This window comes from Ursus maritimus, unplaced genomic scaffold (assembly GCF_017311325.1).
Source record: "Ursus maritimus isolate PB19 unplaced genomic scaffold, ASM1731132v1 scaffold_24, whole genome shotgun sequence".
In the NCBI taxonomy this organism is placed as follows: Eukaryota; Metazoa; Chordata; class Mammalia; order Carnivora; family Ursidae; genus Ursus; species Ursus maritimus.
Window position 1 is genome coordinate 34,620,336 of NW_024424897.1, and position 18,502 is coordinate 34,638,837.

At 36.6% G+C, this 18,502-nt stretch overlaps 1 protein-coding gene across 1 annotated transcript in view; it reads left to right on the forward strand.

The window, feature by feature from the left end:
• The window catches only part of APPBP2 (amyloid beta precursor protein binding protein 2), a 54,631-nt gene that overhangs the window by 8,682 nt on the left and 27,447 nt on the right, over window positions 1-18,502 (forward strand). The window contains exons 2-4 of the mRNA XM_008695458.2: window positions 12,631-12,719; window positions 14,700-14,851; window positions 17,418-17,541. Coding sequence (XP_008693680.2) covers window positions 12,631-12,719; window positions 14,700-14,851; window positions 17,418-17,541 — 365 coding nt within the window. The remainder of the gene's footprint in view (window positions 1-12,630; window positions 12,720-14,699; window positions 14,852-17,417; window positions 17,542-18,502) is intronic.

The window sequence follows — 18,502 nt, forward strand, 5'->3', positions numbered from 1 at the left end:
GGAGTGTGGAGAAAGTTCTGTTCAGGGATGTTCACTACAATATCGTTTATGATGGCAAAAATTGGATACAAACCATATGCTAATCAAACAGGAATGGAATATTGTACTGCGGTTATAAAGAACGAGGGTGCTGTATATACTGGGGTAGAGATGCCAGGGCACATCTAGTTGGGAGAATAAAAAGCTTGCTACAAAGTAGTATGTATAACATAGTCCTCTTTGTTTTTGTTTTTTATGTAGGGGAATATATGTGTATGTTGTTTGTTTTTTTAAGTAGGCTCTATGCCCAGTGCAGAGCTTGAACTCGTGACCTTGAGATCAGGACCTGAGATCAAGAGTCAGATGCTCCACAGACTCAGAGCCACCCAGGCGCCCCTATAAGTGTGTGTTTCTATGTGCATTAAAAAAAGAATCTAGAGGAACACAAAATTTTAGTGGTATTTATTCAAGGGGTAGGATTGCAGTTGCTTTATACTTTGTACATATATCCTTTCTGTTTTATTTTAATACTTGGATTTTTATAACCATGTATTATTTTAATATATAAAAGAAGTAAAATAGAATTTTTAAGATACCTGGACAGAAAATTATGCCAAGAGAATAGCCTAAAAACTGATACTCTCAAATATTTGTCAGTGTGAATGAGAAATAAGTTGTAGTTTAATTAAAAAAATAAATAATTCAACTAATTAAATAGTTGATTCAGTAGCTAGCCAAATCAAGAAACATGAGAGAAAGCTCTCATTCTCAAAATTAAGAAAAAAGAAAAAGCAAACAGATACAATGGAAAGGGGGAAAGTAGCTTTTTAAAAAAGATTGTTTTAGAGAGTGTGTGAGCACACAAGGGGGGGAGGTAGAGAATCTCAAGCAGATTCTCCACTGAGCATGGCCCAGTGCTGGGCTTCATGTGGGGCTCGACCTCACAACCCTGAGATCACAGTCTGAGCCGAAATCAGCCCACTGAGCCACCCAGGAGTTCTGGAAAGTAGCTTTTTTTTTTTTTTAAAGATTTTATTTATTTGAGAAAGAAGGAGCAGTGGGGTGGGGCAGAGGGAGAGAGAGAGAAGGAGACTCCCTGCTGAGCAGGAAGCCCAATGCAGGGCTTGATCCCAGGGCCCAGAGATCGTGACCTGAGCCGACAGCGGATGCTTAACCGACTAAGCCACCCAGGCGTCCCAGAAAGTAGCTTTTTTAAATTGTAGAATGGCTTCTTTAGAAGAGCTTATATAATTCAAAGCTAATCTGTCTGAAAACCTTACTGAAATTATGTTTCTAGGAAAATACAAATGACCAAACTAAAAGTTAATAGGCTAAAAACCATGAAAGAAACTAAGAAATTAAACTTCTTTTGTCCATCTGCCTCCTCCCTCAGCAAACAAACAAGAACTCCCACTGACTTGAGGCACTTTCTTGAGTATATTCAGAGAAGAGTTGATGCTACTGATACTTAATTTGTTCTAAACCAACCTAATTCTTTCCAATTAAAAAAAGTAGAGGTCAGTATAACACTGATATAAACCTAAAAAGGAACAAAAAGAACATCTCTAGAAAACCTCACTTGTGAATCGTGAGGCAAAAATTCTAGATAAAATAATAACAAATGCAAATCTGCATATCTTAATATAATTTACCATATTAATAGGACAGGAAAACTATCATCATAATATAAAAACCTAACTTCCTTTAGACTTTTTTTTTTTTAAGATTTTATTTATTCATTCAAAAGAAAGAGAGACAGCCAGCGAGAGAGGGAACACAAGCAGGGGGAGTGGGAGAGGAAGAAGCAGGCTCCCAGCAGAAGAGCCTGACATGGGGCTCGATCCCAGAACGCTGGGATCACGCCCTGAGCTGAAGGCAGACGCTTAACGACTGAGCCACCCAGGCACCCCCCTTTAGACTTTTAATAAGAAATATAGATTGACATTATAAACTTATACCTAATCAAGAGGTAATACACATATATAAACAAGAATACTTAGTGGTGAAACATTTAAAGCATTCTAATTAAAATCAGAACCACAATAAGGTATCTTCTATTATCAGTATCATTATTTTTTGTTGTTGTTGTTTCTTTTGGCCACTGAAGCCAGACTGATTTTTCTTTTTGTTTTTAAGATTATATTTTATTTTATTTATTTATTTTTAAAAGATTTTATTTATTTATTTATTTATTTGACAGAGAGCATGAGAGAGCACAGCAGGGGGTAGAGAGAGAAGTAAACTCCCTGCTGAGTAGGGAGCCTGTTGTGGGGCTCGATCCCAGGACCCTGGGATCATGACCTGAGCTGAAGGCAGACGCTTAACCAGTTGAGCCACCCAGACACCCCTTAAAATTCTTAAATTTTTCTGTATGCAGTATAGGAAAGCATATACTCAAAATAATAACAGGAAAAATGCTGTGGAGTAAATCTAAAAGGAAGTGTACAGAAATCCAGAAGTTTTCAGTAAATGTTGAAGAGACATATTTTGTTTCTAGTTTGAAAAATTCACGATTTTAAAGATAAGATTTCTCTAAGGGTGTATATTCAGTGTAGACTTAAAATCCCCAGAATGTATTTTGGAACCAAGTTTAGGAACTTAAAAATGTGAAATGGAAGTTAAAGTTTTTAACTTACATGATGGAGTACTGAAGTTTATGAAACACACTCAGAACTCCTACAAATCAATAAGAGAAAGAGGACTAAAAAGAAATGTGCCATTATGTTGACAGTGATTTTTTTCTAGATGGTAAAATTGTGTGAATTTTCTTTTTTATAAATTCTTTTCCATATTTTCTAATTTTTCTAAAAACATGTAATTCTGAAATCAGAGGAAACATTGTTTAAAGTTGGTTATCTAGAATACAGAATGAGTCTTCTTAAGAGACAGAATGTATTTCTTAGAACTATACTACTGTTTTTCTTTTTTTTTTTTTTTTTAAGATTTTATTTATTTATTCGACAGAGATAGAGACAGCCAGCGAGAGAGGGAACACAAGTAGGGGGAGTGGGAGAGGAAGAAGCAGGCTCATAGAGGAGGAGCCTGATTTGGGGCTCGATCCCATAACGCTGGGATCACGCCCTGAGCCGAAGGCAGACGCTTAACCGCTGTGCCACCCAGGTGCCCCTATACTACTGTTTTTCTACTGCTTCATGGATACACCTAATTTTCACCTCGGATCGGTAATGAAACTTTAAGAAGAGAAGCTAAGAAACTTCTTAGCCAAAATGTAGAGATCACGGACACATATTGAGCTATATATGGCTGGTGGTTATTGTTGTTACCATTGTTAGATATTAGTACTAACTAGATTTTTTGGTCTTCCATTTGTATCGTGGTAGCCTCTTCCACCATTAACATAATCATGCAAATTATGTGATTGACCCATCAAATAAGGGATAGAGTTACAGATTCTGGATACTAACTAGACTTAAGTTCATTCTCATAGTGATTGGGGGAAAAACTCTTAATTTCTTGTTTAATGGTTGTGGATCTAATAACACCTTCATATGTGGACAGCATTTTTAAACTTTAGTAAAGGTTTGCCCTCTTATTTGAGTGTTAACTGCTCCTTGTGCTTTTTAAGAATATGAACATGTTCGGGGTGCCTGGGTGGCTCAGTCGTTAAGCGTCTGCCTTCGGCTCAGGGCGTGATCCCGGCGTTATGGGATCGAGCCCCACATCAGGCTCCTCTGCTGGAAGCCCGCTTCTTCCTCTCCCACTCCCCCTGCTTGTGTTCCCTCTCTCACTGGCTGTGTCTCTCTGTCGAATAAATAAATAAATAAATAAATAAATAAATAAATAAATAAATAAATAAATATTTTTTTAAAAAAAGGATTAAAAAAAAAAGAATATGAGCATGTTCACTTAACCTTTTGGCTTACTTAGCAATAAGCAAAGCAATTTGCCCTGCAAGATACGAATAATCATATGTTGGTCAGTTGTATTTTTTTAAAAAAGTATGTCGTAGAACCAATGAGTGTAGAGCAACTAAGAAATTAAAATGTTAATAAGAAGCAAGACATTTAAGTGTTGGCTTACCTTCAGAAGAAAGCATTTACCTTTTAATTACATGTGTGTTATGTTGAAATACTTCTGTGGTACTTGCTTTAATCCAGGAATTTATAATCTGAGATTACAATGTAATCAGTTACAGAACTTTACATATAATATACAACATAAGACCAAAGGAGGAACTAGAGTATATTATGCTAAGTGAAGTAAATCAGAGAAAGACAAATACCATATGGTTTCACTTATACATGGGATTTAAGAAACAAAACAGAGGAACATAGAGGAAGGAAAGGAAACTAAAATAAGATTAAAAAAAAGAGAGAGAGAGAGAGGCAAACCATAAGAAACCCTTAACTATAGGAAACAAACTAAGGGTTGCTGGAGGGGAGGTGGGTAGGGGGCATGGGGTAATTGGGGTGATGGACATTGAGGAGGGCGCTTGATGTAATGAGCACTGGGTGTTATGTGCAACTGATGAATCACAAAATTTTACCCCTGAAACTAATTCTACACCATATGTTAACTAACTTGAATTCAAATAAAATCTTTAAAAAAAAAAAAAAAAGGACTGGGGCGCCTGGGTGGCTCGGTCTTTTAAACGGCTGCCTTCGACTCAGGTCGTGATCCCAGGGTCCTGGGATCAAGACCCATATCCAGCTCCCTACTCAGAGGGGAGCCTGCTTCTCCCTCTCCCACTCCCCTGCCTTGTGCTTGCTTTCTCTCTCCCCCCCATCAAATAAATAAAATCTTAAAAAAAAAAACCAAATAGTTTTTTTAAAAAGGACCAAAGGAAATGAATAGTAAGTTGTATTCCAATGTGAATTTATTCAGAGCTACATTTCAGATGAATTTTGAGATTAGAGAACAAGAATAAATGTATCTTACAAGTGAAGATAGTACATGTGTATTTGATAAAACAAAATATTGCTAATTTCACTTATTTTAGAGGTAAAGGATACATTTGTTTGGAGATAAAGGATACACTCTTTTTAAAAACCTTTTATTGAAAAAATTAAACACAGGGGCACCTGGGTGGCTCAGTCGGTCAAGTATCTGCTTTCAGCTCAGGTCATGATCTCAGGGTCCTGGAATCGAGTGTCACATTGGGCTCTCTGCTCTGCAGAGTCTGCTTCTCTCTCTCACTCTCCCTCTGTGCTCTAACTCTCTCTCCCTCCCTTTCTCTCAAATAAATAAATAAAATCTTTAAACACACACACACACACCTGAGTGAAAAAATGAAACACAAAAAGTAGAATAGGGGCACGTGGGTGACTCAGTCAGTTAAGCATCTCCCTTCAGCTCAGGTTAGGATCCCAGGGTCCTGGTATCAAGCCCCATGTGAGGTTCCCTGCTCCGCATGGAGTCTGCTTCTCCCTCTCCTTCTGCCCCTCCACTTGTTCATGCTTTCAGGCTCTCTCGCTCTCTCAGATAAATAAATAAAATCTTTTTTAAAAAAGGTAAAATAATGGACCTCCGTGTGTCCATCACCCAGCTTTAACAGTTAACAATTTTTGGCCAGTCCTGTTGGTAAATCTGTTCTCCTACCCATACCCCCCTTTCCTATACTATTTGGAAGCAAATCTAGCCATCATATAATTTTATCTGTAAATGTTTTAGTAGTTACTGTAGTACTATAACACCTAAAAAAATTTAATAGTAATTCAACTTTTTGTTATTATCTAGTCATTGTTCCAGTTTTCACTTTCAGATGTCAAATAAATATGCATTTTTACAGTTTGCTTGTTTGGATCAGGGTCCAGATAAGTTCTGTACCTTGTGTTGGTTGATCTCTCTCTTAAGTCTCTCTTGATCTGTAGGTTCCCTTTCCATCTGTTTTCATATCTTTGCAATTTATTTGTTGAAGAAACAGGATCCTTTGTCCTATAGACACTACAGAGTTTCCTGCAGTCTAGATTTCAGTGATAACGATTATAAAACATTTTCATCATCCCTTCAAGGTGTTCTAGCTTTTGTATCTGTGGGGACTTCATGGGTTTCACCAGTTTCAGACCAGTTTTTAATACCAGGTTCTGGGTTTGGGGTCTGTAAATCATTTAGGTAGTATGAATTTGGACTGATTTTTCAGTCTTAGGTTGGAGGTTTCAGTTTTTTATAACAGACTTTTAAGGCTGTGAATGTTCTTGACTCTTTTATTCCTGGCTTAGGTAGGTAGTTCAGCTCCAGGTCCCTTTGCTTAACAGGATCTGCTGCCTGGACTCCTTCCTATCTGGTGTTTGCACTCTACCCACAATCATTCAGAGGTATAACGTATTCTGTTTTTCTTCCTTTCCCAAAGCTGTTTTTGAAAAGTATGTGTCTTCTTAATTTTTGACAGCTGTGAAGTTTTTGGTCTTGGTTTCAAACTCAGCTATTTATCCAAAAGTTATTTTCTGATACTTTATTCAGCAGTTCCCTTTGTTTGAAAAGGAGCTGGAAAGTTTTCATGACGTGTCACTGCTGTCTGCCCTACTGCCAGAAGCTTTACTTCTGTTCCTCTTAAAAACTCAGCTGAAATTTTTCTTAGAGTGGATATAGATATTTTATTTGTGCTACTAAAACACTCTGCTTATCTCCATTGTATAATCCGTGAACATTATTTTTCTGCTGTAACAGATCCTATGGTGGTTTTTTTTTTTTTTTTTTTTTTTTTTTTTTTTGAGATCAGAAGACAATTATTACTGAGTTTGTATTCCTGTAGTGGTAGTCACCACTATATCTCTAATACCTAGCACAGTGTCTTGCACAAATGTTCCTAATATTTATTATCTTGATAAAAACAAATAATAGGTAGAATATTCCTAGCTGCAGTTTTCTTGCCTTTGATGTGAAAAATCAAAGATAAAACAGGTTCAGTAAGCTAAATGTTAAAATAGGAAACACGTATTTTTATCTATAAATTTAAGTAGCTGTTATTTAGATTTTGTTCTAGATTTTTCCATTTAGTTTCTGGCAGTTTATGTTCTTCATCACTAGCATATTAAGTTTGCATTTACATTTGTTCTCAGAGTTTATTGCATGAGCACTATTCTATACAGAGTGCTGTAGAGACAGGACCTAAGATTATGCCTAATAAGGTGATTACAGTGTGGGTAAGAGACAGTAAGTAACTATGTATGAAGTTGGGGCTTTTCCCTAAGTGTCAACTTCTTTAGATGAATTTGGGCACTTTGTTTCTTCTGAGGTTGAGTTCCATCCAGAGTAGATCACTACCAGTTTTGGTTATGGATTCAGAAAGCACTGAATGTGTATCTAATACTAGGAGCTTGTGCTAGGTATTGGGGATATAGTGGTAACTGTATGCATGTTTTGATGCTACTATGGAGGAAAAATACATGTCATGAGAAAGTATAACAGGGAACAGAATTTAGATTGGGGAGTCAAGGGAAGGTCTCTATGAGGAAGCGACATATTAGTTGAGACCATTAGGAAGAGATACAGATAAACCAGGCAAAGAATCATGGTACTCATGCTTCACGTGGGGGCAGTAGCGTCTGTGTGCCAAAGTCCCCGAGGTAAGATAGAGCTAAAAGAAAGCTAATGTGGCAGGAATGTAGGGGATAGGGAGAAAGAATGGTAAAAAGATGAGGTTTGAAAAATAGGCAGGAGTCAGAGGACTTTTAGGGACTCATAAACCACATTAAAGATTTTGAATTACGTTCACAGTGACACTGCCCTTGAAAAGTTTTAAACAAGGAATGGCATGCAATAATTTACATTTTAAAAAGATCATTCTGGCTACTGTTTGGACAGTTCATTGGAAGTGGACAAGAGTGCTTATGGAGAAGCCAGTTTTTATCAAACCTTTGCAGTAATCCAGGTGGAAGATTTGAAATGGAAACCCTATCTCATGGATGTACAGTTTATTGAATTTCGTCCAGATTTTTTTTTAAATGTACATGTATATATAATTGTAGATATGTAATTTAAAAACAAAAGTGGAGTTATAGTATTCAATTTTCTGAAGCTTGTTCATTTTATGTGTCATGGTAATTTTTCCTTGATAATTCCTTTTCATTTCTGAAGATTTTTGCCCTTTAATGACTCTTAAAGAGGGGGTAAGTTCAAACTTGAGTGAGGTACATGAGTTTCATAGATTCTGTCTGTGTGTGACTTTTCATAGTTAATCTTAGACCATAGTTTGAACTCAGTTTCTTTTATATTTTTTTCTAGACCTTTCCAAGTTTTTGTTGTTGGGAATTAGCTTAGATTATTTTGTATGCTAATCTGTTGTCAAAACTAAGCAGTTCACTCTTAGCCTGTGGTGATCTTGAATTGGCTGGGAAAGCACCCATGCCAATTAAAAATCCCTTGGGTTAAGGAAGCCTTTATCCCCATGTTTATCTCCCAAAGAGTTTTCTGGGTTTGGGGCTGTTTGCTTTGGCCTTGCAATAGTTTTTCCTTCGATATAAAATTTTTACTCTGATCTCTGGAAGCTTTTTCTTCTAAAACATCCCCAGGAGTTTCATCCCTTTGTGTCTTAAAGATACTAACTCTCATACGTGTGTGTTACTAATATTTTACTCAGTTTTGTTGTATTTTAAATTGTTGTTTATAATAGTTTATAATATTTTATATTTATGGGCATTTTAGGGTTCTATGTAATCACTTATCTCTTACTTTATGATTTTTGCCTGTGATAACAATGTTTCAAAAGGCAGTGTTTACCAGGTGACCTTTAACACTACTGTGATTTAAGTCTGAAATTTATTTCTGCTATATTTTATCAGGAGGCATCTTACTTTGTTTCCCCATTTTTATGTACTCTTTATTAGCTGCTTCTTCAGTGATTTAAAATTTTTTTCTTTTGTCATATGCTGATTTTTTACACATACCGAGGTCTGCTTTTGAACTTTGCATTTTGTTGCATTGACTGGTTTGTCTTCATACCTGTACAATATTGTTCTAGGTGGGTTTTTTCTCTTTAGGTAGGGTGAGGGGCAGAGAAAGAATCTTAAACAGACTCCACTCCCAGCACGAGCCCAATGTGGGGCTTGATCTCACAACCCTGAGATCATGACCTGAGTGGAAATCAAGAGTCGGACCCTTAACTGAGCCATCCAGGCGTCCCTGTTCTTGTTTTATTTTATTGTCTGTTTTCACACCTGTTGGGAGGTAGTTTACCTACTTCTAAAAATAAGCTATTTTCCTTAAAGAACCAATAGCTAAAAGTAGTTCATAAAGTCCTATTAATAGCCTCATTATTCTTTGGGTGCAGAATATGAAACACTGTTGGGACGCCTGGGTGGCTCAGTCGGGTTAAGCGGCTGCCTTTGGCTCAGGTCATGATCCCAGGGTCTTGGGATAGAGTCCCACATGGGGCTCCTTGTTCATCGGGGAGCCTGCTTCTCCCTCTGCTTGCTACTACCCCCTGCTTGTGCGCTCTTGCTCTCTCTGGCAAATAAATAATATTAAAAAAAAAAAGAAGAAGAAGAAAAGAATATGAAACACTGTAATAATGAACTGAAATAAGTCAGATTTTTAAAAATCTAATCAGAATCATTACCAAGGAATCTGGAGCCTCAGTTTCCTTTTCTCCAAGCTCTACTCCATAAGTTGTATGAATCTATGAAGGAATTATTCTTTAAATCTTCTATTCTATAAAATGTTAAACATTACCCTTTTTATGTACTCTTACTTCCTAATAGATTATCTTCAAGAAGCAGTCTAGTGTAAGTTATTAAGAACATGGATGTAAAGACAGACTGCCTGGGCCAGATCTGTTCTTTACCACTTCTTAATTGTGTGGTTTTGAGCAAGCTATTTAACTTTATATGCTTCAATTTCCTTATCTATGAAAGGAAAGAATGAGTTACTTATGAAAAGCACTTAGAACACTACCTGGCACATTAGATCTTTGTAAGCATTAAATGCTACTTTTATTCTGAGTCAGTGTCCACAAATCCTGTTCATAGAATGTGTAAATTTGTATTTTTTGCATAAACCTGGTAAGGATAATTTGAAACAATTAAATCATTACCCTCTTCCCAGATTTAAATGTGAACCCATTTTTAGCTAGAAAAATTGAACAGCTGAGTGAAGTGGGGGTTGTGTTAATAAGGGCATATTTACAATATATTTATGATGATAACTAAGGAAGCAACTTCTCTAAATTTTAGTTTCAAATCCCATTTAGTAGGGTATACCAATTTTTAGCCAGTAAAGGGATACTGTGAGTCGTAGAACATACAAGGTTAACTGTCTTTACTTGACTAGTGAGTATAGGCAAAAAAAGTTGTACAACTTGTTTTCATTTCTCCTGTCTTAAACTCTAAGCCTTAATTTTGCTAATGATGAGTTATTTCGGTAAGAAGCAAAAATTTTTTTGTTCTGTACTGTTTTTGGACTATGTGTAGATATTTATTTTGTTAACTGAATTTGTTTTTCTGCCCCAGATCAAAAATTTATCACATTGCTAAGCCCCCAAATAGGGATTAGGTTATAAATACTCAGCTTTATTTTCCCCGAGTTATTCTCTTTTGGTTAATAGTCAAAGTCAGTGTGATAGTGATTAATAATAGTGACTTTTACTGTGTACATTGTTGGAAGCTCTTTCTATAGCAGAAAACATAATCATCTCCAAAATAATCATTCCTTACAAAGGTTTACTGTTAATATGAGTATCTAACCATTTTGTGTGAAAACAACATTTCTGCCTTGCCTTCCTGGGCATGTGTGGTCCCTTGTCTCTTCTACTCTTCAGCAGTTGTTAGGGATTTTTCACAGCTGTCATTATTGATTTGCATTAAAATATCTACCTAATTTGACCTGGCTTCCATTGTGACTAGTGATTTATGCCCAAGAACTAGCTGACTGAGTTTGTGGTATATTTTCCCAGCATAAAGTTAACTGGCCCATTTGGCAAACGAATTCTAGATCTTGTCCTCTTTCTGAAACCCTTGTTCTATCAACTGAGCTAAGAGTTAAGTGCCTAGGGGTGCCTGGGTGGCTCAGATGGTTGGGTGTCTGTTGATAGAACCTGGGTTATTTTAATGAAGACATACAAATGGCTAACAGACACATGAAAAAATGTTCAAAATCATTAGCCATCAGGGAAATTCAAATCAAAACCACACTGAGTTACCACCTTACGCCAGTTAGAATGGCAAAAATTGACAAGGCAAGAAATAACAAATGTTGGAGAGGATGTGGAGAAAGGGGAACCCTTTTACACTGTTGGTGGGAATACAAGTTGGTACAGCCACTTTGGAAAACAGTGCGGACGTCCCTCAAAAAAGTTAAAAAATAGAGCTACCCTATGACCCAGCAATTGCACTACTGGGTATTTACCCCAAAGATACAGACGTAGTGAAGATAAAGGGCCATATGCACCCCAATATTCATAGCAGCATTGTCCACAATAACTAAACTGTGGAAGGAGCTGAGATGCCCTTCAACAGACGAATGGATAAAGAAGATGTGGTCCATACATACAATGGAATATTACTCAGCTATCAGAAAGAACGATTACCCCACATTCGCCGCAACATGGATGGGACTGGAGGAGATTATGCTAAGTGAAATAAGTCAAGCAGAGAAAGACAGTTATCATATGGTTTCACTCATTTGTGGAACATAAGAAATAGCAGGGAGATCAGTAGGAGAAGGAAGGGAAGAATGAAGGGGGGGTAAACAGAAGGGGGAATGAACCACGAGAGGCTATGGACTCTGAGAAACAAACTGAGGGTTTTAGAGGGGAGAGGGAGGGGGGGAGGGGTTAGCCTGGCGATGGGTATTAAGGAGGGCACGTATTGCATGGAGCACTGGGTGTTATACGCAAACAATGAATCATGGAACACTACATCAAAAACTAAGGATGTGCTGTATGGTGACTAACAAAACATAGTAAAGAAATTTTTAAAAAAAGAACATGGGTTATTTTGATAATTTTACATTAACTAGCCAGTTTTGTTTAAGGAAAAAAGTTAATTTTAAAAGTTTCTTGAATATAGCTTTTTATGTTTATTTAAAGATTTTACTTATTTATTTGAGAAAGAGAGAGAGAGAGAGCATGAGCAGGAGAGGAGCAGAGGGAAAGGGAGAAGCAGACTCCCTGCTGACCAGGGAGCCTGACATGAGGCTCCATCCCAGGACCCTGAGATCATGACCTGAGCTGAAGGCCCGTGCTTAACTGACTGAGCCCCATAACTTTTTAAGTTTAATAAATTATGTAGCACTTTGTAGTATTTAACATGCACCAGATATTATTTTATAAATATTAATTTTTAACTTTATATACAAGTATTAAAATGTTTTATATGAATTGTAGAAATTTGTTAATTTAGGTGTGCTTGGGTCAGTTAAGCATTTGACTCTTGGTTTCAGCTTGGGTCATGATCCCAGGGTTGTGAGATTGAGCCCTGTGTTCATGCTTCACACTGGGCATGGAGCCTGATTAGGATTGTCTCTTTCCCTCTGCCCCTTCCCCCCCCTCTAAAAAATATTGTTAATTTTGTTAATTTAGTGTTATATTTCTCCTAGCAGAAATATGTTTCCTGATACTGCTATGTGATCATACTGACTTTGGGTAGTAGCCATTAAATCATCAAATATGAAGTCCATCAAATTATATCCATAAGTATAACTAAAGTAGAAATTAAAATTAACATTTTTAAATTACCTTTTTCATTTTCGTTTCAGCTTTACCAACAGGGACGCTTATGTCAACTGGGCAGTGAGTTTTGTGAATTGGAAGTTTTTGCTAAAGTATTGAGAGCTTTGGATAAAAGGTAAAATCACTTTTTAAAGATTATGGTAAACTATACGTACCTGAATTTTACCATTGTAACTTGTTAAGTGTACTTCAGTGGCATTAAGTGCGCTCCCATTGTTGTGAAACCATCAACCACCTTGCTCTTTGTGTTCAAGAAAAGGAGATTGAATTCATCTTCCCCATTGTAGCTGTTACCATGTAGTAAGAGCCACATACAGGTATAGGTGACACAGCCTTTGATTATACTTGCTATTCTCTTTAGCATTCTTCCTGAAATTTGCTTTAAAAGCCATTTCTTTTTCCTAACCCTAAGAAAATAAGAACGTAGTTTTTACAAAATACTGCTAATCTCTAATATGAATATTGCCAAGTTGTTTCATTTGTTCAACAAATTAAGTATATACTTGTTGAATGCCTAGTATGTGTTAGGTACTGCTCAAAATGCTGGGGTTATGGCAGTGAATAAGATCTACAACGCCTCTTCTTCGTGAATTTTGTATTTTAGAGAAGAATGATAAAATAGTCAAGTAAATAATTAACATAATTTCACTGTTCAGGGGTAACTTGGAAATGTGGCCTTTGTACTATAGAGAAACTTTCAGTTGAATAATTAAAATTAATCTGTAAAAAAAAACATAAATGAGAACTTCATTTTGGTAAAAGAAGGCTACAGAAAAACCTTTTAAAAACATTCTCTAAGAAAAGATTAGCTTTCTGGGATTTGAATTTCTCTATCCAATTCTAAACTTGGCCGTTGTAAAGATTTAGTGGAATACCTCTCTTTCATCTCTCAGGTTATCTTTCACCAAGTCCAAATCCCTTGGTAAGTGTTTAATATATTTGTGAAACTAAAAGCATGTAGTTTGACTCTTTTCCCCTTTATCCAAAGCAGTGATTCCATTATTTACAATTTTGTTATTTAAAAATTTTTATTGAGATATAATTCACATACCACCACATTCACCATTTTAAATTGTACAATTCAGTGGCTTTTAGCATATTCACAAGGTTTTGCAGCCATCACCACTGTCTAATTCTAGAACATTTTCATCACCCCAAAAAGAAACCCTGTACCCATTAACAATCACTTCCTATTTCCTCTTACCCTGGCCTACCATTAATCAACTTTCTGTCTCTGATTTTACCTTTTCTAGACACTTCATATAAAAGGAATCATACAGTATATGGTCTTTTCTGACTGGCTTCTTTTACTTATAATGTTTTGAAGGTTTATTCATGTTGTTGCTTATATCAGTACTTCTTTCTTTTATGGCTGAATAATTTTCCATTGTATGAATATACTATGTTTTGTTTAGTCATCTGTTGATGAACGTTTTGGCTGTTTGGCTATTCTGATAATGCTGCTTGTGAACATTTATGGACAAGATTTTGTGTGGACATTATGTTTTCAGTTTTTTTGTATATATAACTAGGGTGTATACATATGATCACCCTATGTTTAACTTTTTTAGTAACCTCAAAACTATTTTCCATAGTAGCTGTGCCATTTTACATTCCTACTCTCAATGTAGGAGAGTTCCAATGTTTACATATTTTTGCCATCATTTTTTTAGAATAGTAATCACATCCTACTGGGTGTGATTTTGGTTTGCATGTCCCTAATGATTAATGATGTTGATCATCTTTTCCTGTGCTTATTGGTCATTTGTATATTTTCTTTGGCGAAATCTCTATTCAAAACCATTGCCCATTTCTGAATTGGGTTATTGTTGAATTATAAGATGATTTGGTTTTTAAAAGTTAGTTTTACTCTTTACTACCGTTGGTTTACACATACAGGATCACTCAGTGATCTACTAAAAAAGATATTAGGCTAAGTTATGGATTATTGTAGCCTCATGATTCATAAGGCAAAAGGTTTTTTATCTTGTTCCATTTAGGAAATAATGGTACTGTTATTTTTTAAAAAAACAAGCTAGCACTTTCTAAAACTATAAGATATGTTACCTTTATAAAATAACCTCTTCTCTTGCAGACATTTGCTTCATCATTGTTTCCAGGCTTTGATGGATCATGGTGTGAAAGTTGCTTCAGTCTTGGCCTACTCATTCAGTAGGCGGTGCTCTTACATAGCAGAGTCAGATGCTGCAGTAAAAGAAAAAGCCATTCAGGTTGGCTTTGTTTTAGGTAAGTAATAGTAAAATAGAGGAGTGTTTTGTCCTATAATATGACTTGTATTAAACCTACTAACAAAAGATTTGAGCAGGGCATTCCCAAAGTCTACATAAGGAGATTATGAGAAAAACATCGGAAAAATTAGGTGTGATTTATTGAATGTTAACTTTGGGCCAAACACTAAAGTAGGCATTTATTTTTTTTTTTTTTAAGATTTTATTTATTTATTTGTTTATTTGAGAGAGAGAGAGTACAAGCAGAGGGAGTGGCAGAGGGAGGGAGAGAAGCAGGCTCCTTGCTGAGGACCAGGGATCACGACCTGAGCCGAAGGCAGATGCTTAACTGACTGAGCCACCCAGGTGCCCCTACAGTAGGCATTTACATGTCGTCTTTGGCGGGAGGAGGAGGGGCAGAGGGAGAGAGAATCTCTCTGCCCCTGACAAAGGGCTCAATCTCACAACCTTGAGATCATAACCTGAGCTGAAATTAAGAGTGGGACACTTAACCGACTGAGCACCCAGGTGCCCCTAAATGTTACCTTTCTAAATCCTCACAGCATTTCAGTATTGTGATGGTACTAACAGCACTTTATGAATGAGGAAGGATTCAGAAAACTTAACTTGCTCTAGTCCCATAGCTGGTAGTGTACTAAAAGTTTAGAATCCTGTGTCTGTGGATCCACACTGTATACCTTGCTACGTGTCATGTGCCAGCAGCCTCTTTCACCAGCATACCATATGCTGTGACATGGGACTTAATCCTTTTGGGGTCTGTTTTGAGGCTCTAAAATAAGGGTAATCTTGTGTTTCCTCATGTGAATGTTAGGAAAATACTGAAAACATACATGGGAAAGGAATCTGCGAAGCTTTTATATGTTACATAGAGAAAAATGTTTAAGGTTTATATAATATGTTATATGTTGTTTACAAATCTACATAGATAAGTACGTTTCAGGCAACTACTTATTAAAGTTATTGCTACCCTTCTCACTTTCTACTTAAAAATTTTTCGATGGGGTGCCTGGGTGGCTCGGTTGGGCATCTGCCTTCGGTTCAGGTCACGATCCCAGGATCCTGGGATTGAGCCCCACATCGGGCTCCCTGCTCAGTGGGGAGCCTGCTTCTCCCTCTGCTGCTCTCCCCTTTTTTGTGCGCGCTCTGTCTCTGTCAAATAAATAAATGCAATCTTTAAAAAAAAATTTTTTTTAAATGATTGTAGATTCACAGACAATATCAAAACTAGAAATTGACACTGGTTTAATACCGTTAACTATATACCTTATTTAATTTTCAAGTTTTTACATATACTCCTGTGTATGTGTGTCTGTGTGTTTCTGTGCAGTTGATTGCATGTAAAGATTCCTACAACTGTCATTACTATCAGGATATAGGACTGTTCCATCAGTACAGACTCTTGTTTAACTTCTCACTTGCACATGTGTGTTTTAGCTGTCTTACACATGCACATATACTTTCTTTGCCAACACATTTTCATGATCATTTCCTTTAGTCTTAGAATAATTCTTTGTATTGGTCATAGAGACAGTTTGCTGGAGGAACTTCAGAACTTTCTTTTCTAAAAAAACCACTCAGCATTTATCCTTTGGTAGTCCCATGGAATATAAACTGCAACCCAGAATTGTGACCAAAGAACATCTCTAACAAGAGAGTGTGATCTCGATGAATGTTAAGGTTGACATCCCTTTAGTCCTTTTTTTTTTTTTTTTTAAAGATTTTATTTATTTATTAGAGAGAGAGACAGCCAGCGAGAGAGGGAACACAAGCAGGGGGAGTGGGAGAGGAAGAAGCAGGCTCCTAGCGGAGGAGCCTGATGTGGGGCTCGATCCCAGAACGCTGGGATCACTCCCTGAGCCAAAGGCAGACGCTTAACGACTGAGCCACCCAGGCGCCCCGACATCCCTTTAGTCCTAGACGGTTGTGTAAAAATCTTTGGGAGAACAACTTTAGAATCAACAAAAGTGAAAGGCAGGAAAGTTAGCGTTCATTGAGGTCCTCTGTCATCTCCGCAAACATTTAGACCAGTATCTGGCCAGTGTAATGAGCCAGATTGAAGAAATATCTTGGAGATAGAACCACATTCTAACAAACTCATAGTTAAATTATCGGTCTGGATCCTAAAATTACCAAACAGTGAAAAAAAATTCATACCAAAAGTGTATACAGTGATGGAGCTAATTTTTTTAATGATAGCTTTATTGAGATGTTCTTTGAAATTGGGTATGGAGAGATTGAAAAGTTATGTTTGCCCTGCAAGTTGAAAATGTTAGGATCATTAGAATATATGGCTAATTAACTGGAAAATGTCAGTTCTTAGGCTATGGAGTATTTTTAGAGGATTAAAACTCTCAACTCCTTATTCAAGACCTCAACTTTAATTCCCCTAGTTTAAAAGTTTTTTTGTTTTATTTTTTATTTCATGGTATCTTTGTTTTGGGCCAAACACAGAACTTCAATATTTTGGGTATTTTCATTTTAGATGAAACTCATTTTAAGCATGTCACTTTAGTGTTTAAGTGCTTTATTAATTATTTAAAGGTACTGGTTTTCTCGTCCTTCAGGTGGCTTTCTTTCGGATGCAGGCTGGTACAGCGATGCCGAGAAAGTGTTTCTGTCCTGCCTTCAGCTGTGCACTCTACATGATGAGATGCTTCACTGGTTCCGTGCGGTAGAGTGTTGTGTGAGGTGAGCTGGAGCAGATCCCACTGTAAGGGCGCTTGGTGACTTTTGTAGTTCTGGCTCCTACAAGCGTACTCCGACGTTTGAATAAACCTCTGAGGTGATAGTTACATGTCACAGTTTTGTTAGTCTGGCCTCCTGTCTCTCATCTCCAGAATATAGTTAACTTGCTGTAGTCAGCTTAATATTTTTTCTTTGTCATAGAGCTTGTGTGTTCTGTTCACTCAACAAATATTGATTAAGTGCCTCAGTGTACTCAGAACTGTGCTAGACACTGGATGCTGGTAAAATAAGTTTATGTTTTTCTTGGGTGTTATTTTTTTACTCTTGCTGTTTACATTTCTAGAATTGTGTGTAAGAAGATTAGTACTTAACTTATAAAGAACTGTTTTCTTTAAAAATGCATTTTTTAACATGTACTTAAAGGAAAGGCAAAGAAGTCTAGAAGAGTAACTCTTTGTTTTTACTGTCTTTATTTTTTCCATGCATGTAACAAAATTATGAAGAGAATAAATATTATCTATAATCCTATTGCCCAGAAATAATCACAGTTACTGTATTGGTGTATTTTTGGAATTTTAAGTGTGAAAAGGAACTTCCTGAACTGCTGAGGGGAAAGACTTGAATCTAGATTTAAAAAGAACTCTGAGGCCTACACAATTGGATTTCCTAAAATCAAAGAATACATAGAAATTGGAAGCTAGAAGACAGAAGTATCTCTGTTATTGAGAGAAAATGCTATACTTCACCAACTTTTAGGGTAAAATAAAGAATTTTCAAATATATAGGGATGCAGTATACTTCCATGTACTTGAGCTGAGGAAAATACTCAAGGAATTTCTCTAACCAAATAAAAGCTCAGTAATAACAATTCTCAGGATAGGAGAAGGTACAGAAATGGTGGTAAGCATTGAATATTGTAATATGTAGTTACATGTAAATGAAGTAGAAAGAGAATGAAGAACAA